The sequence below is a fragment of the Festucalex cinctus genome, chromosome 1 (assembly GCF_051991245.1).
Source record: "Festucalex cinctus isolate MCC-2025b chromosome 1, RoL_Fcin_1.0, whole genome shotgun sequence".
Classification (NCBI taxonomy): domain Eukaryota; kingdom Metazoa; phylum Chordata; class Actinopteri; order Syngnathiformes; family Syngnathidae; genus Festucalex; species Festucalex cinctus.
In genome coordinates, this window is record NC_135411.1 from 61,019,241 (window position 1) to 61,046,187 (window position 26,947).

Here is a 26,947-nt window from a genome sequence, read left to right on the forward strand (position 1 = left end):
ATCCTGGGCAGAGTCCAGGCAGGAAGAGCAGGCCTAGGATGGGGAGAAGCACCACGGTTCTGGTCCAAGGCAAACCGCAAGGAGCAAAAGCAGATGGTGGTGGCGGAGGTAGCAAGGATGGAGGAGGAGCGCTACAAGATCAAGGCCGTGTCACAGGGCCGACAAGGAAGCTGGACAACATGGGAGGGAGTTGTCAACCGAAACATCAGTTGGTCCGACCTGTGGAAGATCCCACAGGCAAGGATCAGCTTCCTCATTCGTGCAACTTACGACACGCTTCCCTGTCCTCGTAACCTTCACCATTGGTTCGGCAACGAAGAATATTGCTCACTCTGCAGCGCTCCCAACGCAAGCCTCCAGCACATCTTGTCGGGCTGCAAGACTGCACTCTCTCAGGGACGCTATAGATGGCGCCATGACCAGGTCCTGAGGAAGCTAGCTGAGGTGCTGGAGAGGTGTCGACAGGGCTGCAAAGAATCACCATCGGCAGAGAACCTTACCAGCTTTGTCACAGAAGGGGGGCAAAGGTACACCAGGCCAAGAAACATCACAAGGCCCTTTTCCCCCGGCCATGAGTGGGACATGAGGGTTGACCTCAACAGGCAACTCCGGTTCCCCACAGAGATCACCACTACGTCTCTCCGCCCTGACATCGTAGTATGGTCCACCGAGGCAAAAGTGGTTCACCTCATCGAGCTGACTGTACCAGCAGAGGGAGGGATCAAGGCTGCATTTGAGCACAAGAAGGCCAAGTACTCGGAGCTGGCTGCTGAGTGCCGGGAAGTAGGCTGGAAGCCCACCATCTACCCAGTAGAAGTTGGCTGCCGAGGCTATGTGGGGCTGTCTGCCACACGCCTCTTGAGGGATGCAGGAGTGACTGGAGGGAAGCTCCGAAATGCAATAAAAGATCTGGCAGAGGAGGCAGAGAAAGGCAGCTTTTGGCTCTGGCTGAGGAGGAAGGACAGGAGCTGGGGAAAGAGCTAACCCCGACATCAGCTGCAGGGGGTGACAGGGAGACGTCCCTGTCACTGCTCCGCCACCAGGAGACGTTCCAGGATTAAAGGGGCGAAACGTCAATGACTGGTGGTTCCTGGCTGATGACCCTGCAGCTGACCCATGGGCACCGGAGGAGGTGCGACAGGCAGCAATGCCAAGCAGGAAATAACACCAACCTGTATATTAACCTATACATACATACATACATACACACACACACACATATATATAGGCCCTCTTTGATTGTCCACACCAAACTTTTCCTCTCACTGTCCGCCGCCATCGTTGCTTCCAGATTCCTTGCAGATTCACCACACCACAGTCTCAGGATCAATGGGTCCGCTCACAGCCAGCAGGTGGCGCTGAACGATCCCGGACGAGCCCCGACTAAACTATTACGGGTACCGGAATGCAGTACCCGGAGGCAGTTAAAGGTTTACCTGTAAAACAGGTTAAAGTTGTGAACAATGCAAGACCACGACGCTGCTGTCTTTCGCCAGTTCTCATCGGCTCTGAGAAGATTTATTTACATATTCACACCAACTACAATAACCCAAAAATACACAGACTTATCACTATTTGCTTCATCCCATTTCTTAATTTACTCAGCATATACAATACTGTATTTCTATTTGCCTATCTAGACATTCACATTCTCTTTGTTCATAAAAAACAATAACACAAACATTTTTGTTACCATGGTCTTCAATACAAATCAACATCCACACACATTATACTGTATACCTCTTTCAATTTCAATTTCCTAAATAAAGCTTTGGTTCACACTTCTATATGCATCAAAGTGCATTCATAGCTTAAGATGCTAGCGACATCTATGGGACTAACACATAGCAACAAGTACACATACATGTAATAAAGATTTAACAATACAGTATACAATAGTTACAAAAGTTAAGTTCTTATTGCTTTTTAAACAGTCAAAAGAATTATACGTTTACATAAATTGAGCCAGTCATTCGCCAAATCAAAACCCCATTCAAACGAAAATGAAATAACGCCCAATTAGGTTACATTCAATGCACGGGTAAAGACGCCGCCATTTCACTACTCGACGCTCGGCAAACGACGACGACGATACACAGTAACTGTACACGACGCATACGGCACGTTTCAATTCGAAACTGAAATACAACATACACAAACATATCCGAACATTCATAAACAATTTTAAATGCTGTACCCACCTGTAAAACAGGTTAAAGTTGTGAACAATGCAAGACCACGACGCTGCTGTCTTTCGCCAGTTCTCATCGGCTCTGAGAAGATGGCCGCGCGCATGCGCCCCATACAACAGTGTCAGGCATGCAACTGACCTGTGGTCTTACACTGCCACCTATTGACCAAGATAGGTCATGTCTGTTCTTCACATTAAATTGAAGGACACAAATGCACATTACAAAGGAAATCCAGATACTAAAAAGTTTGGAAAAATAAACATTGTGATCACACTCCGTGGGCATCACACTCTCCCTGACAAATAAAATGGCTCCTGGCATTTCAAAGATAAAACATTTTCAAAACACTTAAGTAACTTTACTACACTTTTCTCTCAAATCTCTTAACAAGCAAGTATTGTGGGTGGTATTTGTGATGTGGGTGTTTGATATGTATGTTGGATGTATGGTGTGTGGGTGTAGAAGACTGGATGCGAGTACGGTATTTGAAAAGGTGGAAAATACTGTACTGGTATGTGTGTTGGTGCAGTATGAGGAAATGCATGCACTGTAGGTGAATATTGTACTGCGCAATCTTGCACTGAGTTAACAGTTGTATGTCCCTGTCATGACGGATCGCCTAAGGTGTGATAGGTGAGAACCTTTCTGGGTTTTCTTTCACGGGTTGACCTTCTGACCTCTGACTGAAACTGAACCTGCTCGACGGGGGATGCTGAGGATTTAGTTCGAGGGCTGTGCTGGGCTATTGGAGATTGGGCTTCTTCCTCATCTGACCTAGCAGCCACGACAGGTAAGTCTCCATCTGCCACTTGTCCCTCCTCTTCTGCACTTCCCCCCTGCAACAGGACAGGATTTGGTAAGTATTCCGGTACAGTGTGACTCTCTTGCCTGACAGGTTTTGGAATGACTGTCTCTTTTGGTTCTCCCATGGGATCACTTCCGGCAGGTATCCTCAGCCAGTATCCACAGCTTCCATCATCCTCCGAATCACTGTCAGTGCTGTCTTCCATGTCTGCCTGTTTTGGTGTGTCTGGCACTTTTCCATGGTTTTGTCTGCTCTTTGTTTTCTTCTTATGCCCAGTTTTAGTTTGAGGTGGAATAATTTACACAGGTAAGTCATTCACCAGCAACAGGAGATTGCGATGCAGTGTTCTGGTCTTTTGCCGGTCTCCATGCTCAGGACAAACAACGTAAACTGGGCTCTCAGCAACCTGACTCTTGACTACATAGACAGTCTCCTCCCAGTAAGATCTTAACTTGCCAGGTCCTCCACGTTGACTGAGGTTTCTCACCAGAACTCTGTCTCCTGGCTGTAACACAAATCCTCTTGCTTTTCTGTCATAGGTCACTTTTCCCTTTGCACTGGATTTCTTACTGTTTTCACTGGCAATGCGATAGGCTTCTGACATTTTCTCAGCCCATTTCTCTGCATATCCTCTAGGTGAGTAGTGTTCCTTTTCTTCAGTTAACCCAAACAGCAAGTCAATTTGGAGATGGGGATGACGGCCATAGAGGAGAAAAAAGGGTGAGTATCCTGTAGATTCGTGTTTGGTGCAGTTGTAAGCGTGAATTACATGAGGAAGATGATCTTTCCACTGCAATTTCTCTCTTTCAGTCAATGTCCTCAACATCTGAAGTATCGTCCTGTTGAGACGCTCAACCGGGTTGCTCTGTGGATGGTAGGGTGATGTTCTAGAGTGGCCGACTCCAGACAGTTGCTGCAATGTTTGAAACAATTTATTTTCAAATTCACGGCCCTGATCATGATGTAATTTAGATGGGTAGCCAAATTTTGGTATGAAGTCGTTGAAAATCCGTTCAGCTGCTGTTTTTCCACTCTTGTTCTTTGTTGGGTATGCCTGAGCAAATCGGGTGAAATGGTCGATTATAGAGGTGTGCAAAATTTCCGATTCTTAGATTATTCACGATTCGGCCGTGGAACAATCGAGAACGATTCACAAACGTCCAAATTCCGATTATATAAATATGCCAAGGGAAGCGAAACTAAAAGTGAACCGGAGCGAAAAGTACGCGGAACTGAAACGCAGTAGCGCGCGCGGTCTTCGGGACGCTTTTGGGACGGACTGAGAGTACACATCCACAACTCACGCCTCGAGATTCAAAACAACAACAAGCATGGCTGAGCTGACCAACCCACCTCTTCGTGAGATCAGACCTGCTCCCCAAAATTTAAAAGCAGACGTGTGGAATTATTTTGGATTCTACAACGTTGATGGGGGGAACGAATTGGACAAAAGCTACGTCATATGCAAGATTTGTCGCGCCAAAATTAAATACTTTGGCAATACAACAAATATGAGAAGCCACACAGCACGATTCCACCCGACAGAAGGAGTGAGAAAGCCGGTCATTATTACTAGTAGCAACCAGAAAACCATCGAGGACACTTTGGGTAAAATGCCACCCACATCGCAAAAGGCAAAACAAATTACGAAAGCCATCGCGGGATTCATTGCGATGGGTTTGCAGCCTTACTCCGTTGTGGAAAATCGGGGATTTCGAAGAATGATTGAAGCAATAGAGCCGAGGTACGTCATCCCATCCCGACGCTATTTCACTGACACGGCGATCCCGGCTCTCTACAAGCAAACGAAAGTAGAAATCACGTCATCGCTGTCGAATGTAGGCCGAGTCGCTGTTACATGTGATGCGTGGACATCTGTAGCCACCGAATCGTTTGTCACAATAACTGCCCATTTCATAACCGATGAGTGGGAGCTGAAAGCACACGTGCTTCAAACAAGAGCAATGCACGAAAGCCACACGGGTGCTAATATGGCTGAGCTGCTAATCCATGCTGTGAATGAATGGAACATCGCAAAAAAAGACGTTTTTGTTGTTACAGACAACGCAGCTAATATGGCCGTCGCTGCCCAGCTGGCTAACTTTAGCCACCTGACATGCTATGCCCACACGCTGAACCTTGCAGCTCAACGCGCCCTGAAAGTGCCTAGTGTGGCCAGACTGTTAGGGAGAGTGAGACGCATTGGTACTTTTTTCCACCGCAGCAGCATCGGCGCACACCAGCTTGAAGAGAACCAGAGGCTTCTTAACATCCCTAAGCATAAACTGAAGGTTGACTGCTGTACTAGATGGAACAGTGCCTTTGAGATGGTGAGCAGGTTTTTGGAGCAACAGCCTGCCATCACCGCCACACTCCTCTCCCCTCAAGTGAGAAGATCAGATAAAGACCTATGCACACTCAGTGAGGCTGATGTCACAAATGCTGAGGATGTCATGGCAGCCCTCAAGCCCCTGAGGGATGCAACAACTGTCATGTCAGCAGAGAGAAGCCCCACCATTTCTCTGATTGCTCCTCTGCAAGCTAAACTTCTCAATGAGACAAAGGACAGTCCTGGGGTGTCTTGGTCTCCATTGGTCAGGGAGATAAAGAGAGCCATACACGAGGACCTCAGCAAGAGATACAGCAGCGAGCGGGAGAAGCAAACTCTTCAGACAGCTGCTGCTCTCGATCCTCGTTTTAAAAGCTTGCCCTTCCTGTCGTTGGAGGAGAGAGAGGAGACATATGAAAGAGTGACTTTTGAGACTGCAGCAGCAGCACAACTACAGGTAATTCTGCTGTTTTTATTATATATTTAATATTCCCTGTAAAGTGTTACTCTGTGCATAATTTAACATTTATTTATTTTGTAAATAATCCAATTTGTAATCAAATATTTCAAATAAAATAATTTGTATCAAATGCCCAGTTTACAAAGAAGTTGTGATAAACATTTGAGCCTTTTTGTTTACCAGTTTTCCTCATTATGTGTTTGCCTACAGCAAGATGAGCGAGAGGACGAGGAACAAACACCTGTTGCAGGGGAAGAGTACCCACCAAACATAGAGATGAAAGAAGAACACACAGCTTTGTCATCTTCCCTGTTGGAGGATCTGCTGGGGAAGGACTTCACTCAAGCCAAAAGGCAGCCACAGCCCCAGTCTGCCTACGCCAGGGCTCAGGAAGAAGTTAAAAAGTACTGTACTAGTACTCCTGCTCTCGGTCTCTCTGAGGACCCTCTTGACTGGTGGGGTAGGAATGCGGTTAACTTTCCCCTTACGGCCAAGCTTGCCAAGAGGTACCTATGTATTCCAGGGACCAGTGTTGCTGCAGAACGTATTTTTTCAACTGCAGGAGACATAGTTACTGCACAGCGCAGCACACTTTCATCTGAGCATGTGGATCAACTCCTGTTCTTATACAAGAACATGGCATTTTCTCAGTAGCTAAGCACACTTGACCTGTCTTGCATATTGTTGAGGTTCGGATGCAAAAGGACTTGAGTTTTTTTTTCTTTTTTTATATTTGTGTCGCAGGGGAACTTGTTAATGTTTACACGTTCATGTTTACACAAGTTAAAAAGCAGAAAAGCGCTTGAGGGTTTTTTTGTTTTTTTTTTGTACCTCTGAGAAACTTTAATGTTTACATGTTCATCTTAAACAACTTAAAAAGCAGGAAAGCACTTTTTTTTTTTAGGCATTTGTATTGAAGTAGTACACATTGTCTTTCATTTATACCTCAGTGCACTTTTGAGTGGATGAAAATAATATATTTTTGCTCAATGCTATGTTTTATTCTGTTGAAGACTGAATATACTTAAAAGCTGCTGTTACAGATTGAGGACTTGAGTATTTTATTTACTGTTTTGAACTGTTAACTTGATACTGAAATAGTAGTTTATTTAGGCCTGAGAGGACTTTTGTACTATTTTTGTAACTAATGTACGAAACACTAAAAGCACCAAAATACATTTTTTTTTTTTTTTCTGCTGCCTTGGGGGGAAATCAATAATCGTTTTAGAATCGAATCGTAGCCGCTGAATCGTAATCGCAATCGAATCGTGAGGTGCCCCAAGATTCCCACCTCTAGTCGATTACCACTAGAATGTATTCGTACCCTCCACAACTAGTCTCCAGATGTAGATAATCGATGCATGCGAGCTCTAGGGGAAAGTTGGAGGTGATGCTGCCCATCGGAGCTCGAACATGTGTGACAGGTTTCTTGGACTTTATGCATGGACATTTCCGGGTAACATATTCCTCAATTTCCTTAGACATAAATGGCCAATAGAACCTCTCCCTTGCCAGGTGGAGCACTCTTTCTGTTCCAACATGTCCCATCCCATTATGTAGATGTTTCAGAGCAAGAGTTCTATACTTCACCGGGAGAACTAACTGCCTGCGTTGACTTGTCTTTCTGTAAAGGAGGTCATCTTCAATGAATAGTCTACTCCACTCATGAAGTAGCCTTCGAGCCGCTCCACTTACAGTTTTGCATGCTTCGTCTGTCAACTTGGTGTTTGACTCTTTCAACTCCATAATTTTACTTATGGCTGGATCTTCTCTCTGAGCTTTTACTAACTCATCATGATTGACTGTTTGCAGGTGTTGGTAAGACTGCTGGTTAGAGTCAAGGGAAATGATGTTTAACGCTGCAACCCATGCCACATCATCCTTTTTGGCTGCTTGACTTCCATCCCATGTTGCACGGACAGTTTCACTGGAGAGGTCTTCTGTACAGGTTTTTCCATATTTTTCCATGTCCAACGGAAGTCGAGATAAAGTGTCTGCGTCTATGTTTGATTTTCCAGGACTGTACTTGACATCAAATCTAAAATCGGCGAGTTCCCCAACCCATCGATGACCGACAGCATTGAGCTTTGCTGTACTCATTACATATGTCAACGGGTTGTTGTCGGTGTAAATAGTGAAGTGGGGCGCATAGTACAGATAGTCACGGAATTTTTCACATACGGCCCATTTCAATGCGAGGAACTCCAGTTTCCCACTATGCAGATGGTAATTGCGTTCGGCTGGTGTCAAAGTTCTGGATCCGTACCCGATGACTCTCAGTTTCCCATTTTGGCGCTGATATAGAACAGCTCCTAGGCCCTGGTCTGAAGCATCAGTATGCAAAGTAAAAGGCTGGTTGAAATCAGGGTATGCCAAGACAGGAGGATTTGTGAGGAGTTTAACCAGCTGTTCAAGGGCTTTCTGGTGCTCAGTGGTCCATACTATGGGCTCTCTGGAGGGCAACTGTGGACGTTTGAGATTTTTACCACGTGACGGAATTAGAGTCTGCTCTGGTTTGGTTTGGAGCAACTCGTAGATTGGTCTGGCAATCCGGGAAAAATCCTGAATGTATGATCGAAAATAGCCCAAGAATCCTGTTAATTTCCTCACCTCACCGACTGTCTTGGGTGTCTTATTTGCCAAGGTTTTCACAGCTTCAATGTCTCGTGGGTCTACTCTGATTCCTTCTGCTGATACAAGACGACCCACATACCTGACTTCTTGTTTGAAGAGTTCGCACTTCTCAGGTCTCAACTTCACTCCGTGGCGTTGGAGGGCCTGAAGGACTTTGCGGAGGGGCTCAACATGCTCTTCAAATGTTCTTGCATAACACAGGATATCATCAAGATATGGAATACAGCAATCATCCCTGAGGGGTCCTAGCATCTCCTCCATACTCCGTTGGAATGCTGCAGGGGCATTCGAGAGTCCAAATGGGATTCGTACCCACTCATACAGTCCCCATGGAGTAATGAAGGCAGTCAAGGGGCGCGAATCTTCAGCGATGAAGCCCTGGTGGTAGGCTTTCCCTTGGTCCAAAATGCTGAACCAGTTATAGCCTCCGAGAGTGTCTGTCAAGTCTTGTATTCTGGGCAACGGGTGACGATCTGGGACAGTCTTCTTATTGAGGAGGCGATAGTCAATGCACAAACGCAGGCTACCGTCCTTCTTTCTGACGCAGACAACTGGGGCAGCATATGGGGACTTGGACTTGACTATCCAACCTTTCATCAACAATTCCTGTATGTACTCCTTCACTTCTTTAAACAGTGGCTTTGGGACTGATGAGTACGACTTCTCGACAGGGACTGTGTCTTGGAGGGTGATCGTCATCTGTAGGCCCGGAACAGATCCAATGTCATTACCGTCTTGTGCAAAAGCCCCAGACTCCTCACACAACATCTTGTTTACAATTTCTTTCTGTTGATCTGCAAGGTGACTCAGGTCAACAGGAGGTTGAAATGGAAGTGAACTGGTGACAGTTGGTGTTACTACAGCACTGCTGATGGTCACTGGGGGATGAAAGTTTTCAGTTGAGTCTGTTGTGATTATCTTTTCCACACATTGGACACTGCCAAGCGCTGTTTTTCTTGGGATGGTGACTGTATGTTTCGTGTTGTTCCCTACAGGCACTGTCACATAGGGTTTTCTAGAATTCTCGACCCGCAGCAGACCATCTCCAATATCCAGTTCTGCAAGTGCTATCGTGTTGTTGTCAGGTTCAAACAGGCATACTGGATCGGACAATTCCATGTGGTGTGGCACTTGGCATTTGACCCAGGCAACCTGACCTGCTGGAATGACAACATCATGTGTACCTGTTCGTAGGCGGCCATATTGTACCGGGGGGTTGTCAGTCTGGATGAAGTTGACAAGCAGCTCCGCCTTTTCTGCTGGGATTCCCATGGCGCTACAAAGTAGACCGATGAGGGTTGGGATGAGTCTTTCAGGTTGCTCCTTTACCATCACCTCCAGCACATTGAACCCCAGGAGCGGTCTCTCCAGGACAAGGCTGCTCACAAGGAAAGGTACAGTGACTGACAAGTCAGGATTTTCATTCCCCTTCAAATTCACTGCAAGCGGAACCCAGCCATCGAAGGGAAGCGCTTCACCATTCACTGCGTAGACCTTCAGCTCTTCTTCCTCATCAATGATCTCACTAAGAGGCCTAACAATGTCATCAGGTAAGAATTTGTCTTTCCAATTTCTGTCAATCAGACTTACTTGGGCCCCTGTGTCAAGTAAAGCAGTAACTGCTAGACCATTCAGGTAACATTGGGTAAGAGCCCTTCTTCCCACCAATTTGGCAAGGCACTCACTTTTGCTGTAAGGTAAGTCAGGAGTTCTGTCTAGTTGCTTCTGTAGCTGATTTACTACTTTATCTTTTATTTCAGGAGTAGACTTTTTCTCTTTGAATCTTCCCTTGTCATACTCATCAGTGTAGCAGGTTTCAGTTTGGGACAGCAATTGCAAACCGGTCACTGTTTGTCCCCCTGCAGGGACCGGCACCAGTTTTCCTGCTGTGGCGGTCTCTTCAGGCAGCCCACCGCTCTATGTCCTTCCTCCCCACAATGGAAACAATGTGGACACTTGGGGAGATTCTTTTCAACACAGTTAGCACAGCCAAAGGGTCGCTCTCTTCTCCTGTCTGTCCTATCTGCTCTAACCAGAGTATGTCGTTCTGACTTGTGGCAATCGATTGACGGCTGCATGACCTCAACAAGACTGGTAAGCTTCTCGACCTTCTCTGTCAACTGCTGGATTATATCTTCTTTCTTTGTGGTGTTCTCTTGTTTGATGCTAGGTGGGCACTGAAATGTGTTAACCTCACCCTCTGCACTGTGTACAAATGTGTGTTTCAGGCGGGTGGCTGACCCTAACCTACGCTGCCTCTCACTCTCATCACTCATTACTTTCTTCATCTGCTTGAGAATGACCTCATCAGGAACATTGTGGTCTAGAAGTAATGGTTTGAGCTCTCTGCGAATGTCTTCATGCTTGTGCCCTAGACCTTGATATACAGTGTGGAGAAAAACATCCTGAACTGTACTAGCATTGTGTTTAACATCACTATCAGCATGTTTTGAAGCTAGCAAGATCTTTTGTTTGAGTCCTATAACCCTGTATAGAAACTGCTGTGGTGTTTCACTATCTTTTTGCTTGGTGCACATCAGTTCTTGAAACAGCTCTGTGTTGCTCTGCTCACCCAAGTGAGAGTGGAGAAAACCCTTCAACTCCTCAACAGTTAGATCTTCCTTAATCATCAACATGTCCTTAAAATATCCAGGTTTGATAATTCTCAAGACTGCTCGAACAATCTCTCCCTCACTGAACTTTTCCTTTATCCCTTCCTCAGTCTACAAACACTGTTGTAAGTGATGTCTGATCCCTGATCGCCAATCTGACCTCCTTGAATCTTAAATTCCCTGCGATCGAGGTATGAAAGTTCTCGTAGAGAGACAAGCTTATCTGACGTCACAGGTGTGTGTTGGAAACTTGCGCTTTTGGTGTCAGGTGTATTGCTATTCAATGGCATGGATTGAAATTTCAACTGTGGCTGTGGAACTCTTTGTGAAGTGTGTGTGTTCATGTACTGCATTATTTGTTTACTCAATTCCTCATAACTAGTAAGCATCTTCTGCAGTGTTTCATCAGGAGTAGTCACATTTTCAAAAGCTCCACTAACATCATTAGCATGACCCACTTCAAAATTGACGGCATCAACTTGACTGTTAGCGACAGGACTTTGTGACACGCTTCTTATACTCTCTTTTGGACCCAAAGCTCGAACCTGTATGTGGTTATCAATCACATCTTTCAAGCTTAATAAATGTGCAATTCCGGCATCCTCTAGTTCAAGCAAGGTCTTACTGTGCATGTAGTTGGTTATGTAGTCGAACAAACCCTCTTCGTGAAATGAGACAAACGAGGCTGGTCCATCGCTGGCACTTGTACCAATGCCTCGGCGATCTGGAGCAGTTCATCAGCACGTAGAGTGAGCAGGCCCTCTTTGATTGTCCACACCAAACTTTTCCTCTCACTGTCCGCCGCCATCGTTGCTTCCAGATTCCTTGCAGATTCACCACACCACAGTCTCAGGATCAATGGGTCCGCTCACAGCCAGCAGGTGGCGCTGAACGATCCCGGACAAGCCCCGACTAAACTATTACGGGTACCGGAATGCAGTACCCGATGGCAGTTAAAGGTTTACCTGTAAAACAGGTTAAAGTTGTGAACAATGCAAGACCACGACGCTGCTGTCTTTCGCCAGTTCTCATCGGCTCTGAGATTTATTTACATATTCACACCAACTACAATAACCCAAAAATACACAGACTTATTACTATTTGCTTCATCCCATTTCTTAATTTACTCAGCATATACAATACTGTATTTCTATTTGCCTATCTAGACATTCACATTCTCTTTGTTCATAAAAAACAATAACACAAACATTTCTGTTACCATGGTCTTCAATACAAATCAACATCCACACACATTATACTGTATACCTCTTTCAATTTCAATTTCCTAAATAAAGCTTTGGTTCACACTTCTATATGCATCAAAGTGCATTCATAGCTTAAGATGCTAGCGACATCTATGGGACTAACACATAGCAACAAGTACACATACATGTAATAAAGATTTAACAATACAGTATACAATAGTTACAAAAGTTAAGTTCTTATTGCTTTTTAAACAGTCAAAAGAAATATACGTTTACATAAATTAAGCCAGTCATTCGCCAAATCAAAACCCCATTCAAACGAAAATGAAATAACGCCCAATTAGGTTACATTCAATTCACGGGTAAAGACGCCGCCATTTCACTACTCGACGCTCGGCAAACGACGACGACGATACACAGTAACTGTACACGACGCATACGGTACGTTTCAATTCGAAACTGAAATACAACATACACAAACATATCCGAACATTCATAAACAATTTTAAATGCTGTACCCACCTGTAAAACAGGTTAAAGTTGTGAACAATGCAAGACCACGACGCTGCTGTCTTTCGCCAGTTCTAATCGGCTCTGAGAAGATGGCCGCGCGCATGCGCCCCATACAACAGTGTCAGGCATGCAACTGACCTGTGGTCTTACACTGCCACCTATTGACCAAGATAGGTCATGTCTGTTCTTCACATTAAATTGAAGGACATAAATGCACATTACAAAGGAAATCCAGATACTAAAAAGTTTGGAAAAATAAACATTGTGATCACACTCCGTGGGCATCACACACACACACACACACACATATATATATATATATATATATATATATATATATATACACACACACACACTTCTTACCTTCTTATCATTTATTTATCCCTCAAGAGTAAGCCAATGTGGATGTCCCATGAATGAATTTTTTATTTTTTTTGAACTAATAACAATATCAGACTTTTTCTTACTCGTTCTAGACAAGAAAATCAAACTATTTCAATTTTGGTGTTTCTACTTTAAAACGAAAATCAAGTAATTTTTTTCCCCCATTTTTAATATTTTGTTTCTGAATGTAATACTCAAAAAACATGGACTATGATATCACCTCGTGGGGTCTCAATGATCATGAGAAAAGTTAGAGATCAATGAAAGACTAAACTGGAGGAGTTGCAATTTCTATTTCATGTATTTTTTCCCCTTGATATTCTGTTTATCACTTCAAATAAAACTACTATAAAAATCCGATACTCGCCATTAATTTGTTAGCATAAAAACTTCAAAAGTCAGCAGGGGATCAAATACTTATTTCCCCCACTGTGTTTTAATTGATTTCAACGTTTACAGCATGTCACAGACTCTCCATCTTTTTTTTTTTAAGCTTCAAAGATCGCTGCTATTCTCACCAACACATTTCTGTCTCTCAACATGCTTTTTACGAGGGAATGTTTTAGCACAAACACTGCAACTGAATGTTCTACCCAGTGTGTGTTCTTGTGTGCTTTATTAAATGTGACTTTAGAGAGAAGCTTTTGCCACATTCTGAGCAGGAAAAAGGTTTTTCTCCAGTGTGTTCTCTTATGTGTGCCGTTAATGATTGCTTACAGGAGAAGCTTTTACCACAACCTGAGCAGGAAAAAGGTTTTTCTCCAGTGCGTGTTCTTTTGTGTGCTGTTAAGTTTGACTTTTGAGAGAAGCTTTTGCCACAATCTGAGCAGGAAAAAGCTTTTTTGCTAATGTGTGTTATTTTGTGCCTTGCTAAATGTGACTTTTGAAAGAAGCTTTTGCCGCAATCTGAACAGGAAAAAGCTTTTTCGCCAATGTGTGTTATTTTGTGCCTTGCTAAATGTGACTTTCGAGTGAAGCTTTTGCCACAATCTGAGCAGGAAAAAGGTTTTTCTCCAGTGTGTGTCATTTTGTGCCTTACTAAATGTGACTTTTCAGAGAAGCTTTTGCCACAATCTGAGCAGGAAAAAGGTTTTTCTCCAGTGTGTGTTCTTGTGTGTCTTGTTAATCTTCTCTTATCATAGAAGCTTTTGCCACAATATGAGCAGGAAAATGTTTTAGTGTGTGTTGTTACGTGCACTTTCAAAGTCTGTTTTGACCTCAACGTTTTCCCACACTGAAAACATTCCCAGTGTTTGTGATCAGAGTGGCATGCCCCATCACCGTAATCGTAATCATCATCATCGCCGTTGTCATCATCGGTGTCAGACAATTGTGACGTTACGTCATCACTCTGTGCTTGTGATGGCCCGCCGTGGACAACATCACTTTCTGTTATGTGTTGACTTGAGCTGCTGCTGCTGCTGCTTGGAGACTGCTCACTGTCCTCCTCACTCTCACCCATGTCTTCATCTTCAGGTTTTAGAGGGACAAAGGTCAATGGTGACTTGGTGATATCCTCCTCCTCCTCCTCCTTTTTAATGTGAGGGGACTCTGGCTTCTGTTGCTCAGGATGAAGATATTTTTCACTGACGTCTGCAGGACACAAGAAGACAAACACAGATTTGGTTTGGGCAAGTGAAACCTCAAGCGTGACCTTGATGTTGTGCATCATTGTTTGTACAGTGGTACCTTGACTTGGGCCCACCACACCAGTATGGATGAAGTACTCACTTTTACAAGTACAGTGTTCCCTTGCTGTAATGCGGTTCACTTTTTGCGGCCTGGCTATTTCGCAGATATTTTTTTAGTGAAATTTTGCATGCATTTTTTTTTTTAACAGTCCTCTCCATCCATCCATCCATCCATCCATTTTCTTAACCGCTTGTTCCTCACGAGGGTCGCGGGGGGTTCTGGAGCCAATCCCTGCTGGCTTCAGGCAGTAGGCGGGGTACACCCTGAACAGGGTGCCAGCCAATCGCAGGGCACACAGAGACTAACAACCATCCACACTCACGCACACCTAGGGACAATTTGGAGCACTCAATTAACCTGCCATGCATGTCTTTGGAATGTCGGAGGGGAACCACGCAGGCACGGGGAGAACATGCAAACTCCACCCAGGAAGGCCGGAGCCCGGACTCGAACTTGCATCCTCAGTACAGTACTTAATAGTACTCTAGTTTATAAAAAATGATGTAGTTTTAAACAAGATAGAAATGTGAGAAAACGTAAATGCCTTGATGAGAAAAGTGTATAAACTGTGTGGTGAGGGGTTTTAGAGCTTAAAACATTAATAGTAAATATCAAACATAAAGATAACTACTTCATGGATTTCATTTATTGCGGGTATTTTTTTGGAAACTAACCCCAGTGGAAACAAGGGAACACTGTACTCAATTTGAAATGTACTTCCAAGTAAAATGTAAAAGTACAAGGCCCCAATTCAATCATACTTAACCCTTAGATCAGGGGTGCCCAAGTCCGGTTCTCGAGAGCCCCTATCCAGCCTGTTTTCGACGAGTCTGACTTTATTGGAATTAAATTGTTTTTGACCACATGACCGAACATGTTTTTTTTTTGAGGCAACAACACACGTCCGAAGAGTTCTCACCGGTTCACCCCCACAACAAATATAGCCTCTTATTGGAAAGACTTTATATACTGTAATTATAGTTTGCTGTGAAATTGGGTATGGTTTATTTTTATTGTTGTTAGAACAATGTGTGGCCAATATCATGGCATAGGGGTTGAGGGTGGGTGAGGGGTCATTTAAAACACACACACACACACACACACCAGCCTTACCGTAAAGTACAACAATGCAGACTCACTATAATGAAATGAGGTCAAAAGTAAAATGTTTATCTGATAGGATTAAAAGTTAATTTAAAATGCATCCATAATTATTTTTTTAACACTACATAAACATTACCCAGCCAAACATTATATGACCAAGTTCAAAAGGCACACTGATGCAAGTTGCTGTTTTTGTGAAAACCTATTCAACAGCTCTTCTGGATCTGTGCACACACTGAATTTCTGGAAAGATTTTAGTAGATTTGTTATTGGGCATCTTTTCAGAGACTTTTGTTGAAATGAGAAAATATATTTTTTTTTTTAAGGAAGTAAGTTAACAAAGGAAATCAAAAAATAAACTTCACACATTTTCACCTTGATACCATCACATATATTAGACATAAATGACTCTCAAAACAGAAAGTCTCTGAAATCTGTCAATAATTTAAAAATAAATAAATAAAATAAATGTTATTTGGTTGTATATGAAACCCTTGGCATTATCGTGTTTTTTTTGTGTGGTTTTGATTTGTTTCCTTTATAGTATACACTACTATACTAATATATATAATGTTTCATTTTGTTACTTCAGGTACACTATTTTGTACTTGTTCTATGGTTCAATGGTTAAAAAAAAGAAAAAAAAGACCGGTGCTATTGCCATAGTAGCATCTAAATTGTTTGAATACGTTATCTCATCCATATATGTACAGTATTTGTTTGTCTGTCATTGCATGTCATTCCTGTGTAAGTCACAAGATGTCGCCGTTCCATTGGACTTGCTGTCGTGCCACTGCAGTTTCTCATTCCACACCATAATAATTTAATATTTTATTTATTATTCGTTCAACAGAGTGCATTACTTGTCTCACATTGGCTGTTGTACTGTATTGATATGTTGCTCTGTGTTCATTAAACGATAAAGTGCCTTAGTGTGGCAAAGTTATGCGATACGTTCGCAATCGCTAGATGGATGGATGGACAAGCAGACGGCCATTATTTGCGAGAGAAGGCAAAATTTTCTGCGAGAGAACGCACATTTTTTCCTCCTCCCATGTCACCTTCGACCCTAACCCCGGGATTAAGATGACACGGTAGTGACACGGAGCCCATAAGGGCATATATCCACTGCATTTTTTTTTTGACCATGTCACTTTGGGCCTCTGTAGGATTCAATTAAAACTACAAACACATGAACATTTTCTCAACTGCACTCAACTTTATTTATAAAGCACTTTAAAACAAGCATTAAAACAAGCATTGCAGTATACAAACGTGCTGTACATGAAACAGAAATGGGTCATGCAGTAAAGAATAAAGATAAGTAAAACAAGAAAAAAACAAACATTTTAAGTGAATACAGGGAATCTTCCCTTTAACGATAGAAACAAATTCTTCACTAAGTAAGCAAGCTAAGAAATAAGTGTACAAACCTGCTCTGCGTAACACAACTCGAGGCTGCATGTAAACATCGCCCAGCAGTTGAAGATGTTGCTCCTTCTCTTTTTTAAGTCCAAAAGGTTCCTCGTACGTTGGTGTCGTCGTTCTTGCGAACATTTTGGCACAAAAACGCCAAAAAGTCACACTTGATCAGCTGTTGTCGATGTGACGCGATTCCCAAATGCGTCTCTTATCTTTTAGCGGCTAACAAGGTAAGCTAACTAGGCCGCAAAATTTCAACACACACCAAGACGAGTTTGGACACGAAAACTTAACAAAAGATGTTGCAGTCTTTCGAAGTAATGATGGGCGTCCTGTGTGGCGACTGCAGTCAGTTCAGCACGAAATCGGAAAGAATGATTTAGCGGATGGCGTCTGATTACGTGAAGAAACATATGGCGTTAGATTTGTGCCACAATTCCGCAAGCGTAATGGCAAGTACCGTGTACAAAAGGCGTGTTTCGTACGTACAAAATGTGTTTCGTGCGTACAAAACAGTCCTCGCGCACGCTTGCTACGTCTCTCCTCAACACGTACTAAACTTTGATTTACGCTTGCGACGCAAGGGTCGTGGCGTAATATTTGTGCCACAATTCTTAACCAATCAGGAGTCGGACAGGAGAGCAAATCCTGATTGGCTGTTTAATATCCAATCAGGCAGAACTTTGACATCGTGTCGTCATGCCGCGTTGCATCATGGGCGCTTCTTCGATTTTTCTTTTTTTGTTTTGTTTACTAGCACTCGGTGCTTTCCTGTTTGTATTTTAGCTGCATTTCTGCTGACTTTTATTTACTGAACAAAAGTTTTGTTATATTACGGGGTGAAGCAGCTCCCAACTGCTTTCCTGCTTAGCGGAAGACAAGTTTTAGCCCTCATGGGACCGTTGGATGACCGTTGGGGGGGACGCCAACTTCCGAATCGAAGACTACTTTCAACATTTTCATTACGGTAAGTAGCATAAAATTAGCATCTTTTAACTTGGCCACTATCACACACAGGCTTCCAAGACAAGAAAAATTGTATGTGATAGTTACATACATGATATTGGCAATGCATGTGCATAGTTATGATGAAGAAAAAAAATCGCCAACCCCTTTCTTTATCTTCTTGTGCATTTTTAGTGCCTAGTGCCACCAAATGTATATCGTGTAACTAACAGACAGAAAAGAAAAACATGAAATGTCCAAAAGCACTGTTAACACAATGCCATAGTTACTGATTTAAGTACGTTAGTGATATTGATTAGTTATGAAAATCGTGGAAAATCAACTCTTGAATTCAATTCACGAGTTAATTTTGTTGTCATTACCTGTATACTTGTGCACATAAATGCCATATCAAACAAATCACTAAAGCAGCCTTTTACCACCTAAAAGACTTCGACAAAAGGGTTGCATGCTCCATACCAGAAGAACCTGACTCATGCTTTTATTTCCAGTAGACTTGATTATTGCAAAGGTCTTCTGACTGTTCTCCCTTAAAAGAGCATCACATTCTCGCTGCAGAGGTTGTGAAGTGGTTACCCTTAGTTGTACTAGACATTTAACATGAACAAGAAACATGGATGGTCACATTGTTTTCCCATAACTACATGAAGATGGATGGATATGATTGTTTCACGTTTTACAATTAATAACCTTGAGCTTTTGTTTGTTTCCAATTTACCAGGTAAACCAATCCAGATTGCGCATCGTTTCTATATCCGGGTCACAGTCATCAATAAGATGTCTAAGGACAGAGAATACAGCTGAGATGGATGGGACGGCGATGGATGGGTCCACAATAGCAGTCTACCATGCCTACTGTGTGTAAAACTTGAAATAAAAACTGCAAAGATGCACTGTAACTGAGGACGATTCATTTGATTTAAAAACAAAATGTACAGTTTGCGGTTTGTTGATCGATAATGCATCATTAAGTGTCAATTAGAAATACAATGTGTAATATATTTTCATCTGTGGAACCTCTTAGGTCTTGCACTCTCAATACATCATCGTGAGTACAGTACTCTGAGGTCTTCATGGTCAATGATGGGCAAATGTGCAGTGTGTGCACTTCCGCACTTTAATCTTGAAACCATAAATGTGTCATGTACTGCATTGGCCCCTGTACCTGCAATAGTATTTTTGTTATTGTTTACAGGTTGTTCCGAATACAGTGTGTGTGACACTTTTAATTTTTCTAATTGTCAATGATACTATTTGCAAGACACATTTAAATAAGTTCAGTAAAGGTGTCGACAACTTACAGGAGAAAAAATATTTTAAAAATGTTTGATATGGTATGCTGCAAAACAGGCCATTACAGCTATTCGAACTTCAAATTATGATAGTCCAATGTTAATGTTGTCATTCTTCAGGAGCTCTTGATTTCTCTGCTGTCAAGCTCAAGCTTCACGTTCTGACTCTTCCTACAGACATTTTAATGACTAAGCCAAATTGGTCTCATCAGCTGGCTCAAAAACGTCAGGAATTAGGGCTGCACAAAATTGGAAAATCATGCAATACGCGATTTTGCTGAATATAGCAATAGATATTGCAATATTTAATATGGATCTAAAGAAATGACTGATGATGATTATTTTATTATCTAATGAACAAATTATATTTCTCATGCAGTAAAATGTATTCAGAGTTATTTAATTGTAATGACCTCAATAATGTTCAACTAGTGGATGGTGGTGCACATTTTAGCAAGTGGCTGACTGGTCAAATTCAGATAAAAGCATAAAATTCCATATGAAACTTATTGCATGTCTGTTACATGCATATTGCATGGGCCAATAGCGCGATATCAATATTTTTTCCACTCCACTTCTTCATCTTCTGCTTCTCGTGGTGTTTTTGACACTTCTGTTGTGGTGTCATCAGGTGCATTCTGTGTCCGTTGTCATCTTTGTTGCCTGGTAATAAAAACAAAACCCAAGGTTAGCGCTCAGATTTTTAATTGTCTATCTTTAGTTATGGAAAAATGACAAGATCAACCATGTTTCTCACATTAGTAAAACAATTCTTTTGGGCAAACATGTTTATTTCAACAGCTGCTAGTCATGGTGTATGGTTGTCTTGTAACCAAAATGAATTAAATTCTTACGTCAATAACTATGGCATTGGACTGCCAAACACAGTGCTCTTAGCTATTCAGTGTTTTCTATTATTCACGAAATACCTTTGGTGGTACCAGGCACTAATTACTAAAGAAAAATGGATGGTCTAACATTTTCTTTTCCACTCCTTATACAACGCCACTCATGATGGCATGCATTGTTTAAGATTGTAATGATAGTAGCACGATCAAAAGAGGAGAAAACTATATGATTTACTGACTTAAATACAGTACAGTATTTTGTAACTTACCATAATGAAAACGTAAGTAGCAGGTTAGCCTCTTCTCTTTTTTTTCTTCTATTTTATGCCGTCATCCAACATCACCATGAGCGCTAAAAATTGTTTTCCCTCCTTCTTCCGCTAAGCAGGAAAGCAGTTAGGAGCTGCTTCATCCCGTAACATAACAAAACTTCTGTTAAGTAAATAAAAGTCAGCAGAAATACAGACAAAAATTCAAATAGGAAAGGACCGAGTGCTAGTAAACAAAACAAAAAAAAAGAAAAATCGAAGAAGCGCCCATGATGCAACGCGGCGTGACGACACGTTGTCAAAGTTCTGCCTGATTGGATATTAAACAGCCAATCAGGATTTGCTCTCCTGTCCGACTCCTGATTGGTTAAGAATTGTGGCACAAATATTACGCCTCGACCCTTGCATCGCAAGCATAAATCAAAGTTTTGTACGTGTTGAGGAGAGACGTAGCAAGCGTGCGCGAGGACTGTTTTGTACGCACGAAACACATTTTGTACGTACGAAACACATTTTTGGTACGCACGAAACACATTTTGTACGTACGAAACACATTTTTGTACGCACGAAACACATTTTGTACGTACGAAACACATTTTTGTTACGCACGAAACACGCCTTTTGCACACGGTACTTCCCATTACGCTTGTGGAATTGTGGCACAAATCTAACGGCATAGAAACACAAGTAGACTTGAGGTGTGCACTGATCTGATATATGTAGCCGGGACGGTTCACAAGCCCGTATCAACCACTGATCTATTGCTGCATTCGAGGATGGTCGGAACTCGGAAATATCCGAGTCCAAACCAGGAAGTGCGTCCGGGAACTCGGAAATTCCACTCGCGAAGTCGATAAAAACCAAGGACCCCGACTTCACCAGCGGACTACAATGTGACGTCACTCTAAATGCCAAAACATATTTTACTCGAGTATAAAACTAGATAGCTTCTTCATTCATAAATATTCACCATAACTTCATGTAACGCAACGTACGTGACAGTATTGCGGCTATATCACTGCATGAAATTATACGGTAAACTACTTCACTGTATGGAATGCTTATGAAATAAGATTAAAACAATAAATGAAGCAAAATTGCAAAAAGGTAAGTGTCCTGGAGGTCAAATTGAGTTTTGAGGACCAAAATAAAAAACAATTTATCACTATCCGCCATTTTGGTTGTTTACTGTCACCTCGAACGCTTTGAGGTCGGAACTGGGAAGTTTCAACTCGGATATTTCCGACTTCCGACCATCCTCGAATGCAGCATATATATGACTGCATAGCCGCTAGGCCAAGAATTTTGAGGTCGCGAGGCCGCCATATTGATTCTCCCAAGAAACGTTTCTTGGCATATGGTCCTATACATTTACAGTATCGAAACTGGAGAACATTTGAGACAGCACTGAGCAGAAACAGTATGATTTATGATGTTTTAAATATATTAAACAGAAACAAGAGGACTTCAGACATTTTACAACTTGCCTTAAATACATGTATAAATTATGCTTAATGAGTACAGGAGGAAACTTGTTTATGTGTGTGTGTGTGTGTGTGTGTGTGTGTATATATATATATATATATATATATATATATATATATATATATATATATATATATATATATCCATCCATCCATCCATTTTTTATGACCGCTTATTCCTCACAAGGGTCGCGGGGGGTGCTGGCGCCTATCTCAGCTGGCTCTGGGCAGTAGGCGGGGGACACCCTGGACTGGTTGCCAGCCAATCGCAGGGCACACAGAGACAAACAACCATCCACACTCACATGCACACCTAGGGACAATTCGAAGCGCCCAATTAACCTGCCATGCATGTCTTTGGAATGTGGGAGGAGACCGGAGTACCCGGAGAAGATCATGCAAACTCCACCCAGGAAGGCCGGAGCCTGGACTCGAACCCGAGTCCTCAGTACTGGGAGGCGGACGTACTAACCACTCGGCCACATTGCCGCCCTACACACACACACACCCACACACACACACACCCACGCACGCACACCCCCCCCACACACACACACACACACACACACACACACACACACACACACACACACACACACACACACACACACACACACACACACACACACACAATTCACTAGCTATGTAATAGAAAAGGTCCAAAATTTTAACTTATTTACAGTCAATTACCAATTTAATAAATAATTAATATATGAATGAATGAACACATTAACTAAGAAATTTTGTGAAACAAAAAAACTAACAAAATATTAAAGGATTCTGTTATATATATATATTTTTTAAAGTTAGCATCGCAGGAAGATGTCACTGCTAGATAAGTTTTAATTGTTTGCCTCAAGGTCTCCGGTTCGAGTCCAGGCTCCGGCCTTCCTGGGGTGGAGTTTGCATGTTCTCCCCGTGCCCGCGTGGGTCTTCTCCGGGTACTCCGGTCTCCTCCCACGTTCCAAAGACATGCATGGCAGGTTAATTGGGCGCTCCGAATTGTCCCTAGGTGTGCTTGTGTGCGTGGATGGTTGTTCGTCTCTGTGTGCCCTGCGATTGGCTGGCAACCAGTCCAGGGTGTCCCCCGCCTACTGCCCAGAGCCAGCTGAGATAGGCGCCAGCACCTCCGCGACCCTTGTGAGGAATAAGCGGTCAAGAAAATGGATGGATGTGTAGCGAGCAGTGACGGGAGTCGGAGGCAGAGTGTTGAAGTCCGGAGCCAAAGACCGGCGGTTTATTGATATCAGCTTCTCATCGTTTAACAGCAACAACAACTCACTCTGCGCGAGGCTCACAGACCTACCAACATTTTGTTCTTTTATCCTTTCATCCTTTCATCCTTTCATCCTTTCATCCTTTCATCCTTTCATCCTTTCATCCCAACAAACTCCCCCTTCGTCCCAACGTTCCGTGGGTGAATTATGTTCTAATCACTACACAAGCCCCCCCAGAATTCACCCACAATCAAACTCCGGATGACGGGGCGGCAAAACTGCCCGACCCCTGCGGGTACAGGACCCAGGGAGCGAGGGCGGGAGGGACACAGCAGAAACACCAGAACAGTCCCGCGCACCAACTGGCGGGGATGTAGGAACAACTGGAAGGGACCCCACACGGGCCACAAGGCGCAGCCCAGGGGGGCGGCCGCGGCGGGGGGCGCGGGGCACGTCCAAGGGTCCGGCCAGGTCAACATGAGCCGGTTTAACTTGCAACCCGGTGTCGGAGCCCCGAAGCGACTGGGTGTCACGGTCGGAAGCCTGGTCGGCCGCCATCCGGGAAAAGTCGAGGCCCAGCTGTACCGTGTTGACGGCTGCCCTGGACAGACAATCCGCGACCACGTCGTCCTTGCCAGCGATATGTCGGATGTCCGTGGTGTATCCAGATATGAACGACAACTGTCGCTGTTGCCGCACGGACCACGGCTCGGACAACTTCGACATGGAGAAGGCGAGCGGCATGTGATCGACGAAGACCGTGAACTCACGGCCCTCCAGGATGAAGCGGAAGAGGCGGAAGAACCTGTGGTAAAAAGTCACCATCCCGAGGAACTCCCGAAGACCCTGGGCCGTCCGGGGTCGAGGAAAAGCGGCAAAAGCTTCCACTTTTGCCGGGAGCGGGGTGGCGCCGTCCTCGTTGATGAGGTGGCCGAGGTATTGGATGGAGGGCACACCAAAGACACATTCTGTCTTAGTGCCGTAGGTCCGGATCGGTGCATCGTTGGCCGCTGAGAGGTGTGGGCCGTGAGTGCCCCCGGCAGCATCTTCAGCCGAGGCAGGCAACACGCTTCTGCGGGCGCCGGAGTCACAGAGGAACTTGAGTCTGGAGAGGGTGTCCATGATAAACAGCAGCCGGCACTCTGCGCCCCCACTCACAGCTGCAACTGAGTGGAGGCGTCGCCGTTTCCCGACGCAACAAAGGAGCAAGGGGCGCGGCCCCTCTTCGCCTTGGTTCCAAAACGTGCTTGAAAATAGCATAAGCCAGGGGCTGATCGGCCATCCACGGCAGCACGTACCTTATGAGGTGCCGTTGCGGCCGCCGGGACCGGGAAGGCGCGTGCAGAGGCCAAGACCTCGTGGTTGTGACGCTGGGTGGCCAGGAAAAAGCGGTCAGCTTCCTCCGCTAGAGCACGTGGCTCGGAGATGGTAGTGTTCGCTAGCGCCGTAGCTCTGGCCGCCGTGGAGCTCCCGAGCGCGGACACGACGTGGTAGTAGCGCGTGGAATCGTCCGTAATTCCACGGATGGCAAACTGAGCTTCAGCTTGTACAAACCACGTCGCCGCGGCCGACTCCCAAAACTCCGGTAACTTGAGACCAGCGGAGTTCGCCATGTCGCTCAATTCGATCAAATTCTCAGCCTCGGAAACGTCAACGAGGCGGATGTCGGGGTCACCAATGTAGCGAGCAGTGACGGGAGTCGGAGGCAGAGTGTTGAAGTCCGGAGCCAAAGACCGGCGGTTTATTGATATCAGCTTCTCATCGTTTAACAGCAACAACAACTCACTCTGCGCGAGGCTCACAGACCTACCAACATTTTGTTCTTTTATCCTTTCATCCTTTCATCCTTTCATCCCAACAAACTCCCCCTTCGTCCCAACGTTCCGTGGGTGAATTATGTTCTAATCACTACAGATGGATATAAATGGGTAAACTTTGTGTGGAAAGTCATGGACATAAACTAGTATAGAATGAGCTGGGGACAGTGTAGATAAGTAGAAATAGGTAGGGCGAGCAATCCATCTTGCCTGAGATTAGAACACAAATCCATTTCTGTTTGTCCAATCCTCACATGCTTTTCAGGGGCGGCCCCAGGGACTAGTAAAGAGTAAGTGGGGTGAATTTGAAGTCCCTATGAGCGTTCTAACCAGATATGCATGGGGATGCAATTACAGGCAATGCGTTTTTCCCAGCTTGCCTGATAATGCACCCCATAAATGCATTTCTGTTTCTCCAATCCTCACATGCTTTTCAGGGGCGGCCCGGGGGACTAGTAAGAGTAAGTGTGGTGAATTCGAAGTCTCTATGAGCATCCTAACCAGATATGCATGGGGATGCAATTACAGGTAGGGGTGTGAATTGCCTAGTACCTGACGATTCGATTCGTATCACGATTCACATTCGATACCGATTAATCCCGATACGAATTTATAAGTCGATTGTTGAGATTTTTTTTCATTCAAATCTAGAAAATACTAATCAGTAAGCTTGTAGAGTGTGAAGATTTATATGAAAATGTATTATTTATTTATCTGAAATTTCAGTCTTATAGAGGTTGTAATCTGTTTCATGTTTGAACAGCATTAAAATAAAATATTAAGGCTTAATGTTCCGTTCATATAACATTCTTCCATGCTCAAGGTGTGAATCCTAAAAAAAATTTAAAAAAATAAAAAATAAAAATAAATCGATTCTGCCGATTATTGAATCGCTTCGAGAATCGCGCGATGTAGTATCGCGATATATCGCCGAATCGATTTTTTTTAACACCCCTAATTACAGGCAATGCGTTTTTCTCAGCTTGCCTGATATTGCCCCCCGCCCAAATCCATTTCTGTTTCTCCAATCCTCACAAGCATTTTCAGTGGCGGCCCAGGGAACTAGTAAGAGTAAGTGGGGTGAATTTGAAGTCCCTATGAACATTCTAACCAGATATGCATGGGGATGAAATTACAGACAATCCGTTTTTCCCAGATTGCCTGATAATGCCCCCCCCTTAAATCCATTTCTGCTTGTCCAATCCTCACATGCTTTTCAGGGGAGGCCCGGGGGACTAGTAAGAGTAAGTGTGGTGAATTTGAAGTCCCTATGAGCATCCTAACCAGATATGCATGGGGATGCAATTACAGGCAATGTGTTTTTCCCAGCTTGTCTGATAATGCATCCCCCACCCCCTTAAATCCATTTCTGTTTGTCCAATACTAATATGGTCATATTTTAAAAGCACAAGTATTGACCCTAGTAAGGATAAGGGTGAAGATGGATGGATGGATGACGTTTTAAACGGTGACATGCACGTCCTTAGAAGATGAGCAGAAAACACTTGTTTCTTGTCTTGTCCCATTTCAAAGCAATGCACTGTACTTGGGTATAAGCTTTAGACTTAGACTTGACTTTATTGATCCCTTTGGGATGGCTCCCTGTGGGAAATTTACATGTCCAGCAGCAATGAGAACAGATAATAAAATAAAAAATAATTCAATCAATCAATAAATAAGGTTATTACACCAGAGATTGAAT

At 43.7% G+C, this 26,947-nt stretch overlaps 1 protein-coding gene and 2 long non-coding RNA genes across 4 annotated transcripts; 1 reads left to right on the plus strand and 2 right to left on the minus strand.

Annotated features, from left to right (window-relative positions):
- Positions 1-1,483: 1,483 nt before the first annotated feature.
- Positions 1,484-17,910, minus strand: LOC144003284 (uncharacterized). 2 transcript variants are annotated; one of them, XM_077499390.1, is made up of 3 exons: positions 17,364-17,910; positions 11,691-14,727; positions 1,484-5,711 (listed from the first exon to the last, which is right to left on the minus strand). In XM_077499390.1, the coding sequence occupies exons 1-2, from the start codon at positions 17,485-17,487 to the stop codon at positions 13,724-13,726; spliced, it is 1,128 nt and encodes a 375-aa protein (XP_077355516.1). In that variant the 5' UTR covers positions 17,488-17,910; the 3' UTR covers positions 1,484-5,711; positions 11,691-13,723. The 2 variants fall into 2 exon arrangements, with proteins under 2 accessions (XP_077355516.1, XP_077355506.1); XM_077499380.1 differs by having other exon boundaries at positions 11,658-14,727.
- Positions 17,383-19,217, plus strand: LOC144003356 (uncharacterized). The gene is made up of 2 exons (XR_013278950.1): positions 17,383-18,319; positions 19,040-19,217. It is a non-coding gene; the product is annotated as an uncharacterized LOC144003356 (long non-coding RNA).
- Positions 19,218-19,994: 777 nt separating this feature from the next.
- On the minus strand, positions 19,995-21,109 carry LOC144003362 (uncharacterized). The gene is made up of 2 exons (XR_013278951.1): positions 20,728-21,109; positions 19,995-20,273 (listed from the first exon to the last, which is right to left on the minus strand). It is a non-coding gene; the product is annotated as an uncharacterized LOC144003362 (long non-coding RNA).
- Positions 21,110-26,947: the final 5,838 nt, after the last annotated feature.

What these genes read in the sequence shown, in the direction of transcription:
- LOC144003284 (XM_077499390.1), bottom strand. Translation starts at nt 17,487, where the DNA reads ATGTTCGCAAGAACGACGACACCAACGTACGAGGAACCTTTTGGACTT. An exon ending in AGTTGTGTTACGCAGAGCAG is followed by an intron (nt 14,728 to 17,363) that starts GTTTGTACACTT and finishes TGTGTCCTGCAG; the next exon opens with ACGTCAGTGAAAAATATCTT.